Below are 10,000 nucleotides of genomic sequence, written 5' to 3'. Positions count from 1 at the left end.
TTACTACACACTTACTACACACTCACTACACACTACACACTACACACTTACTACACACTTACTACACACTTACTACACACTACACACTTACTACACACTTACTACACACTCACTACACACTACACACTTACTACACACTTACTACACACTCACTACACACTACACACTTACTACACACTTACTACACACTCACTACACACTACACACTTACTACACACTTACTACACACTTACTACACACTACACACTTACTACACACTTACTACACACTCACTACACACTACACACTACACACTTACTACACACTTACTACACACTACACACTTACTACACACTTACTACACACTACACACTTACTACACATGTTTTCACTGAATTCAGTATTTTTGTTCACATCAGAACATAGTGATGATGTCACAGTGATGATGTCACAGTGATGATGTCACAATGATGATGTCACAGTGATCAGGGTGCTCATTGGTCGTTGCAGTTCTACGCCCCCTGGTGCAGCTTCTGTCAGCAGCTGGATCCGGTCTGGCACCAGATCGGATCAGAACTCAAGAGTCTCGGATCCCCGATCAACGTCGGCAAATCAGACGCCTCCACCAGCACAGGTGAGCAGCAGACAGACAGGTGAGCAGACAGACAGGTGAGCAGCAGACAGACAGGTGAGCAGACAGACAGGTGAGCAGCAGACAGACAGGTGAGCAGCAGACAGACAGGTGAGCAGCAGACAGACAGGTGAGCAGCAGACAGGTGAGCAGCAGACAGACAGGTGAGCAGCAGACAGACAGGTGAGCAGCAGACAGACAGGTGAGCAGCAGACAGACAGGTGAGCAGCAGACAGGTGAGCAGCAGACAGACAGGTGAGCAGCAGACAGACAGGTGAGCAGCAGACAGACAGGTGAGCAGCAGACAGGTGAGCAGCAGACAGACAGGTGAGCAGCAGACAGGTGAGCAGCAGACAGACAGGTGAGCAGCAGACAGACAGGTGAGGAGCAGACAGACAGGTGAGGAGCAGACAGGTGAGCAGCAGACAGACAGGTGAGGAGCAGACAGACAGGTGAGGAGCAGACAGGTGAGCAGCAGACAGACAGGTGAGCAGCAGACAGACAGGTGAGGAGCAGACAGACAGGTGAGCAGCAGACAGGTGAGCAGCAGACAGACAGGTGAGCAGCAGACAGACAGGTGAGGAGCAGACAGACAGGTGAGGAGCAGACAGATGAGCAGCAGACAGACAGGTGAGCAGCAGACAGACAGGTGAGCTGCAGACAGACAGGTGAGCAGCAGACAGACAGGTGAGCAGCAGACAGACAGGTGAGCAGCAGACAGACAGGTGAGCAGCAGACAGGTGAGCAGCAGACAGACAGGTGAGCAGCAGACAGACAGGTGAGCAGCAGACAGACAGGTGAGCAGCAGACAGGTGAGCAGCAGACAGGTGAGGAGCAGACAGACAGGTGAGCAGCAGACAGACAGGTGAGCAGCAGACAGACAGGTGAGGAGCAGACAGACAGGTGAGCAGCAGACAGGTGAGGAGCAGACAGACAGGTGAGCAGCAGACAGGTGAGCAGCAGACAAGTGAGGAGCAGACAGACAGGTGAGGAGCAGACAGACAGGTGAGCAGCAGACAGACTGTGTGTCAGTGCTGCTACAGACAGACTGTGTGTCAGTACTGCAGACAGACTGTGTGTCAGTACTGCTACAGACAGACTGTGTGTCAGTGCTACAGACAGACTGTGTGTCAGTACTGCAGACAGACTGTGTGTCAGTACTACAGACAGACTGTGTGTCAGTACTACAGACAGACTGTGTGTCAGTACTACAGACAGACTGTGTGTCAGTACTACAGACAGACTGTGTCAGTGCTACAGACAGACTGTGTGTCAGTACTGCAGACAGACTGTGTGTCAGTACTGCAGACAGACTGTGTGTCAGTGCTGCTACAGACTGTGTGTCAGTGCTACAGACAGACTGTGTGTCAGTACTGCAGACAGACTGTGTGTCAGTGCTGCAGACAGACAGACTGTGTGTCAGTACTGCTGCAGACAGACTGTGTGTCAGTACTGCTGCAGACAGACTGTGTGTCAGTACTACAGACAGACGGTGTGTCAGTGCTACAGACAGACTGTGTGTCAGTGCTGCTACAGACAGACTGTGTGTCAGTACTGCTACAGACAGACTGTGTGTCAGTGCTACAGACAGACTGTGTGTCAGTGCTGCTACAGACAGACTGTGTGTCAGTACTGCAGACAGACTGTGTGTCAGTGCTACAGACAGACTGTGTGTCAGTACTGCTACAGACAGACTGTGTGTCAGTACTGCTACAGACAGACTGTGTGTCAGTGCTACAGACAGACTGTGTGTCAGTGCTGCTACAGATAGACTGTGTGTCAGTACTGCTACAGACAGACTGTGTGTCAGTGCTGCTACAGACAGACTGTGTGTCAGTGCTACAGACAGACTGTGTGTCAGTGCTGCTACAGACAGACTGTGTGTCAGTGCTACAGATAGACTGTGTGTCAGTACTGCTACAGACAGACTGTGTGTCAGTACTACAGACAGACTGTGTGTCAGTACTGTAGACAGACTGTGTGTCAGTACTGCAGACAGACTGTGTGTCAGTGCTGCAGACAGACAGACTGTGTGTCAGTACTACAGACAGACGGTGTGTCAGTACTGCTACAGACAGACGGTGTGTCAGTACTGCTACAGACAGACTGTGTGTCAGTACTGCAGACAGACTGTGTGTCAGTGCTGCTACAGACAGACTGTGTGTCAGTACTGCAGACAGACTGTGTGTCAGTGCTACAGACAGACTGTGTGTCAGTACTACAGACAGACTGTGTGTCAGTACTGCAGACAGACTGTGTGTCAGTGCTGCAGACAGACAGACTGTGTGTCAGTACTACAGACAGACGGTGTGTCAGTACTGCTACAGACAGACGGTGTGTCAGTACTGCTACAGACAGACTGTGTGTCAGTACTGCAGACAGACTGTGTGTCAGTGCTGCTACAGACAGACTGTGTGTCAGTGCTGCTACAGACAGACTGTGTGTCAGTACTGCTGCAGACAGACTGTGTGTCAGTACTGCTGCAGACAGACTGTGTGTCAGTGCTACAGACAGACTGTGTGTCAGTGCTGCAGACAGACAGACTGTGTCAGTGCTGCAGACAGACTGTGTGTCAGTACTGCTACAGACAGACTGTGTGTCAGTGCTACAGACAGACTGTGTGTCAGTGCTACAGACAGACTGTGTGTCAGTGCTGCTACAGACAGACTGTGTGTCAGTGCTGCAGACAGACTGTGTGTCAGTGCTGCTACAGACAGACTGTGTGCCAGTACTGCTGCAGACAGACTGTGTGTCAGTACTGCAGACAGACTGTGTGTCAGTGCTGCTACAGACAGACTGTGTGTCAGTGCTGCAGACAGACTGTGTGTCAGTGCTGCAGACAGACTGTGTGTCAGTGCTGCAGACAGACTGTGTGTCAGTGCTGCTACAGACAGGCTGTGTGTCAGTGCTGCTACAGACAGACTGTGTGTCAGTGCTACAGACAGACTGTGTGTCAGTACTGCTACAGACAGACTGTGTGTCAGTGCTACAGACAGACTGTGTGTCAGTGCTGCAGACAGACTGTGTGTCAGTGCTACAGACAGACTGTGTGTCAGTGCTGCTACAGACAGGCTGTGTGTCAGTGCTGCTACAGACAGACTGTGTGTCAGTGCTACAGACAGACTGTGTGTCAGTACTGCTACAGACAGACTGTGTCAGTACTGCAGACAGACTGTGTGTCAGTGCTACAGACAGACTGTGTGTCAGTGCTGCTACAGACAGACTGTGTGTCAGTACTGCTACAGACAGACTGTGTGTCAGTGCTACAGACAGACTGTGTGTCAGTGCTGCAGACAGACTGTGTCAGTGCTGCTACAGACAGACTGTGTGTCAGTGCTGCTACAGACAGACTGTGTGTCAGTACTGCTACAGACAGACTGTGTGTCAGTGCTGCAGACAGACTGTGTGTCAGTGCTGCAGACAGACTGTGTGTCAGTGCTGCAGACAGACTGTGTGTCAGTGCTGCTACAGACAGGCTGTGTGTCAGTGCTGCTACAGACAGACTGTGTGTCAGTGCTACAGACAGACTGTGTGTCAGTACTGCTACAGACAGACTGTGTGTCAGTGCTACAGACAGACTGTGTGTCAGTGCTGCAGACAGACTGTGTGTCAGTGCTACAGACAGACTGTGTGTCAGTGCTGCTACAGACAGGCTGTGTGTCAGTGCTGCTACAGACAGACTGTGTGTCAGTGCTACAGACAGACTGTGTGTCAGTACTGCTACAGACAGACTGTGTCAGTACTGCAGACAGACTGTGTGTCAGTGCTACAGACAGACTGTGTGTCAGTGCTGCTACAGACCGACTGTGTGTCAGTACTGCTACAGACAGACTGTGTGTCAGTGCTACAGACAGACTGTGTGTCAGTGCTGCAGACAGACTGTGTCAGTGCTGCTACAGACAGACTGTGTGTCAGTGCTGCTACAGACAGACTGTGTGTCAGTGCTGCTACAGACAGACTGTGTGTCAGTGCTGCTACAGACAGACTGTGTGTCAGTACTGCAGACAGACTGTGTGTCAGTGCTGCAGACAGACTGTGTGTCAGTGCTGCTACAGACAGACTGTGTGTCAGTGCTACAGACAGACTGTGTGTCAGTGCTACAGACAGACTGTGTGTCAGTGCTGCAGACAGACTGTGTGTCAGTGCTACAGACAGACTGTGTGTCAGTGCTACAGACAGACTGTGTGTCAGTACTGCTACAGACAGACTGTGTGTCAGTGCTGCTACAGACAGACTGTGTGTCAGTGCTGCTACAGACAGACTGTGTGTCAGTGCTGCTACAGACAGACTGTGTGTCAGTACTGCAGACAGACTGTGTGTCAGTGCTGCAGACAGACTGTGTGTCAGTGCTGCAGACAGACTGTGTGTCAGTGCTACAGACAGACTGTGTGTCAGTGCTACAGACAGACTGTGTGTCAGTACTGCAGACAGACTGTGTGTCAGTACTGCAGACAGACTGTGTGTCAGTACTGCTACAGACAGACTGTGTGTCAGTACTGCTACAGACAGACTGTGTGTCAGTGCTGCAGACAGACTGTGTGTCAGTGCTGCAGACAGACTGTGTGTCAGTGCTGCAGACAGGATATAATCTGATTAATTTATCTATTTCACGTTTTGTGTTTATGGTGAATTTTAAAATGACGTGATCTCATTGGTCGATGATGAAGCTCCGCCCCTCTGCAGAGGTCAAAGGTTACAGCTGTTCTGTTCTTCCTGCAGGTTTGGCCAAAGAGTTCAAGGTCAGAGGTTACCCTTCCATCCTCATGTGAGTGACATCACTGTGACATCACTGTGACATCACTGTGACTATTGATGACATCATCATGTATGGATCAGATATCAGCTGATAATCGCTGCTGCTGTTTCAGGCTGAAGAAAGACGTGAAATATAATTATTCAGGACCGAGAACCAAAGACGGGATCATGGACTTCGCTAATCGCGTCGCTGGGTGAGTAAACACGATGATTAGTGTATATAGTGATTAGGGTATATAGTGATTAGGGTATATAGTGATTAGGGTATATAGTGATTAGGGTATATAGTGATTAGGGTATATAGTGATTAGGGTATATAGGGTATATAGTGATTAGCGTATATATTGATTAGGGTATATATTGATTAGGGTATATATTGATTAGGGTATATATTGATTAGGGTATATAGTGATTAGGGTATATATTGATTAGGGTATATATTGATTAGGGTATATAGTGATTAGGGTATATATTGATTAGGGTATATAGTGATTAGGGTATATATTGATTAGGGTATATATTGATTAGGGTATATAGTGATTAGGGTATATATTGATTAGGGTATATATTGATTAGGGTATATAGTGATTAGGGTATATATTGATTAGGGTATATATTGATTAGGGTATATAGTGATTAGGGTATATAGTGATTAGGGTATATTAGGGTATATAGTGATTAGGGTATATATTGATTAGGGTATATATTGATTAGGGTATATAGTGATTAGGGTATATAGTGATTAGGGTATATATTGATTAGGGTATATAGTGATTAGGGTATATATTGATTAGGGTATATAGTGATTAGGGTATATAGTGATTAGGGTATATATTGATTAGGGTATATATTGATTAGGGTATATATTGATTAGGGTATATAGTGATTAGGGTATATAGTGATTAGGGTATATATTGATTAGGGTATATAGTGATTAGGGTATATATTGATTAGGGTATATATTGATTAGGGTATATAGTGATTAGGGTATATTAGGGTATATAGTGATTAGGGTATATATTGATTAGGGTATATATTGATTAGGGTATATAGTGATTAGGGTATATAGTGATTAGGGTATATATTGATTAGGGTATATAGTGATTAGGGTATATAGTGATTAGGGTATATAGTGATTAGGGTATATATTGATTAGGGTATATAGTGATTAGGGTATATAGTGATTAGGGTATATAGTGATTAGGGTATATATTGATTAGGGTATATAGTGATTAGGGTATATAGTGATTAGGGTATATAGTGATTGGGGTATATAGTGATTAGGGTATATAGTGATTAGGGTATATAGTGATTAGGGTATATAGTGATTAGGGTATATATTGATTAGGGTATATAGTGATTAGGGTATATAATGATTAGGGTATATAGTGATTGGGGTATATTAGGGTATATAGTGATTAGGGTATATAGTGATTAGGGTATATAGTGATTAGGGTACATAGTGATTAGGGTATATAGTGATTAGGGTATATAGTGATTAGGGTACATAGTGATTAGGGTATATAGTGATTAGGGTATATAGTGATTAGGGTATATATTGATTAGGGTATATAGTTATTAGGGTATATAGTGATTAGGGTATATAGTGATTAGGGTATATAGTGATTAGGGTATATAGTGATTAGGGTATATAGTGATTAGGGTATATATTGATTAGGGTATATATTGATTAGGGTATATAGTGATTAGGGTATATAGTGATTAGGGTATATAGTGATTAGGGTATATAGGGTATATAGTGATTAGGGTATATAGTGATTAGGGTATATAGTGATTAGGGTATATAGTGATTAGGGTATATATTGATTACCCCTCCCTGAGCTACTACCTTACCGTGGTGGAGGGGTTTGCGTGTCCCAATGACCCCAGGAGCTCAGTTGTCGGGGGCTTTATACCCCTGGTAGGGTCTCCCATGGCAAACAGGTCCGGGGGGAGGGGCCAGACAAAAGGTAGCTCAGAAAACCCCGATGACGAGCAAGATATTTGGATTTTCGTGTCCCTTGCCCGGACGTGGGTCACCGGGGCCCCCCCCTGGAGCCAGGCCTGGGGGTGGGGCTCGGAGGCGAGCGCTTGGTGGCCGGGCCTTCACCCATGGGGCCCGGCCAGGCACAGCCCGAAAAAGGGACATGGGACCCCGCTCCCACAGACCCACCACCAGTGAGAGGGGCCAAAGGGGTCGGGTGCAATGTGAGCTGGGCAGCGGCCGAAGGCGGGGACCTTGGCGGTCCGATCCTCAGCTGCAGAAGCTAGCTCTAGGGACGTGGAACGTCACCTCTCTGGTGGGGAAGGAGCCTGAGCTGGTGCGTGAGGTTGAGAAGTTCCGGCTAGATATAGTCGGCCTCACCTCGACGCACAGCAAGGGCTCTGGAACCAGTCTCCTTGAGAGGGGTTGGACTCTCGTCCACTCTGGAGTTGCCACTGGTGTCAGGCGCCGGGCAGGGGTGGCAATACTTATTGTCCCCCGGCTTGGTGCCTGTATGTTGGAGTTTACCCCGGTAGACGAGAGGGTGGCCTCCCTCCGCCTTCGGGTGGGGGGACGGATCCTGACTGTTGTTTGTGCCTATGGTCCAAACAGCACTTCAGAGTATCCAGCCTTTTTGGACTCCTTGGAGGGGGTGCTGGAAAACACTCCCCCTGGGGATTCCCTCGTTCTGCTGGGGGACTTCAACGCCCATGTTGGTAGCGACAGTGAGACCTGGAAGGGTGTGATTGGGAGGAACGGCCCCCCTGATCTGAACCCGAGTGGTGTTCTGTTATTGGACTTCTGTGCTCGTCACGGATTGTCCATAACGAACACCATGTTCAAGCATAAGGGTGTCCATATGTGCACTTGGCACCAGGACACCCTAGGCCGCAGTTCGATGATTGACTTTGTAGTCGTGTCGTCGGACTTGCGGCCGCATGTCTTGGACACTCGGGTGAAGAGAGGGGCGGAGCTGTCAACTGATCACCACCTGGTGGTGAGTTGGCTCCGATGGTGGGGGAGGATGCCGGGCAGACCTGGCAGGCCCAAACGCATTGTGAGGGTCTGCTGGGAACGTCTGGCAGAGTCTCCTGTCAGAGAGAGTTTCAACTCCCACCTCCGGGAGAGCTTCGACCATGTACCGGGGGAGGCGGGAGACATTGAGTCCGAGTGGGCCATGTTCCGTGCCTCCATTGTTAAGGCGGCTGACCGGAGCTGTGGCCGCAAGGTGGTCGGTGCCTGTCGGGGCGGCAATCCCCGAACCCGCTGGTGGACACCGGCGGTGAGGGATGCCGTCAAGCTGAAGAAGGAGTCCTATAGGGCCTTTTTGGCTTGTAGGACTCCGGAGGCAGCAGACAGGTACCGGCAGACCAAGCGGAGCGCAGCTAGGGCGGTCTCTGAGACAAAAACCCGGACATGGGAGGAGTTCGGTGAGGCCATGGAAAAAGACTTCCGGACGGCTTCGAAGAGATTCTGGACCACCATCCGGTGTCTCAGGAGAGGGAAGCAGTGCATCGTCAACACTGTGTACGGTGGGGACGGTGCGCTGCTGACCTCGACTCGGGACGTTGTGGATCGGTGGAAGGAATACTTCGAAGACCTCCTCAATCCCACCAACACGCCTTCTGGTAAGGAAGCAGGGCCTGGGGGCTTGGGTGTGGGCTCTCCTATCTCTGGGGTGGAGGTCGCCGAGGTGGTTAAAAAGCTCCTCGGTGGCAGGGCCCCGGGGGTGGATGAGATCCGCCCCGAGTTCCTCAAGGCCCTGGATGCTGTGGGGCTGTCATGGTTGACACGACTCTGCAGCATCGCGTGGACATCGGGGGCAGTGCCTCTGGATTGGCAGACTGGGGTGGTGGTCCCTCTTTTTAAGAAGGGGGACCGGAGGGTGTGTTCCAATTACAGGGGAATCACACTCCTCAGCCTCCCTGGTAAGGTCTATTCGGGGGTGCTGGAGAGGAGGGTCCGTCGGATAGTCGAACCTCGGATTCAGGAGGAGCAGTGTGGTTTTCGTCTGGGCCGTGGAACAGTGGACCAGCTCTACACCCTCTGCAGGATCTTTGAGGGTGCATGGGAGTTTGCCCAACCAGTCCACATGTGTTTTGTGGACTTGGAGAAGGCATTCGACCGTGTCCCTCGGGGGATCCTGTGGGGGGTTCTCCGGGAGTATGGGGTATCGGACTCCCTGATAAGGGCCGTCCGTTCCCTGTATGACCGGTGTCAGAGCTTGGTCCACATTGCCGGTAATAAGTGGGACTTGTTTCCAGTGAGGGTTGGACTCCGCCAGGGCTGCCCTTTGTCACCGATCCTGTTCATAATTTTTATGGACAGGATTTCTAGGCGCAGCCAGGGTGTGGAGGGGGTCCGGTTTGGTGGCCTCAGGATTGGGTCACTGCTTTTTGCAGATGATGTGGTCCTGTTGGCTTCATCAGACCGTGACCTCCAACTCTCACTGGATCGGTTCGCAGCCGAGTGTGAAGCGGCCGGGATGAAAATCAGCACCTCCAAATCCGAGGCCATGGTCCTCAACCGGAAAAGGGTGGAGTGCACTCTCCGGGTCGGGGATGAGATCCTACCCCAAGTGGAGGAGTTCAAGTCCCTCGGGGTCTTGTTCACGAGTGAGGGAAGGATGGAGCGTGAGACCGACAGGCGGA

General features: G+C 49.9%; 1 protein-coding gene across 1 annotated transcript in view; it reads left to right on the top strand.

Moving 5' to 3' along the window:
* Positions 1 to 10,000, top strand: part of LOC128369847 (protein disulfide-isomerase TMX3-like) — a gene marked incomplete at its 5' end in the record, with an annotated part of 21,631 nt that overhangs the window by 1,182 nt on the left and 10,449 nt on the right. Inside the window, 3 exons of the mRNA XM_053330917.1 lie at positions 490 to 613; positions 5,330 to 5,375; positions 5,479 to 5,559. Coding sequence (XP_053186892.1) covers positions 490 to 613; positions 5,330 to 5,375; positions 5,479 to 5,559 — 251 coding nt within the window. The remainder of the gene's footprint in view (positions 1 to 489; positions 614 to 5,329; positions 5,376 to 5,478; positions 5,560 to 10,000) is intronic.

This window comes from Scomber japonicus, chromosome 12, assembly GCF_027409825.1.
Source record: "Scomber japonicus isolate fScoJap1 chromosome 12, fScoJap1.pri, whole genome shotgun sequence".
Classification (NCBI taxonomy): Eukaryota; Metazoa; Chordata; class Actinopteri; order Scombriformes; family Scombridae; genus Scomber; species Scomber japonicus.
This window is presented reverse-complemented; position numbering and strand designations above follow the sequence as displayed.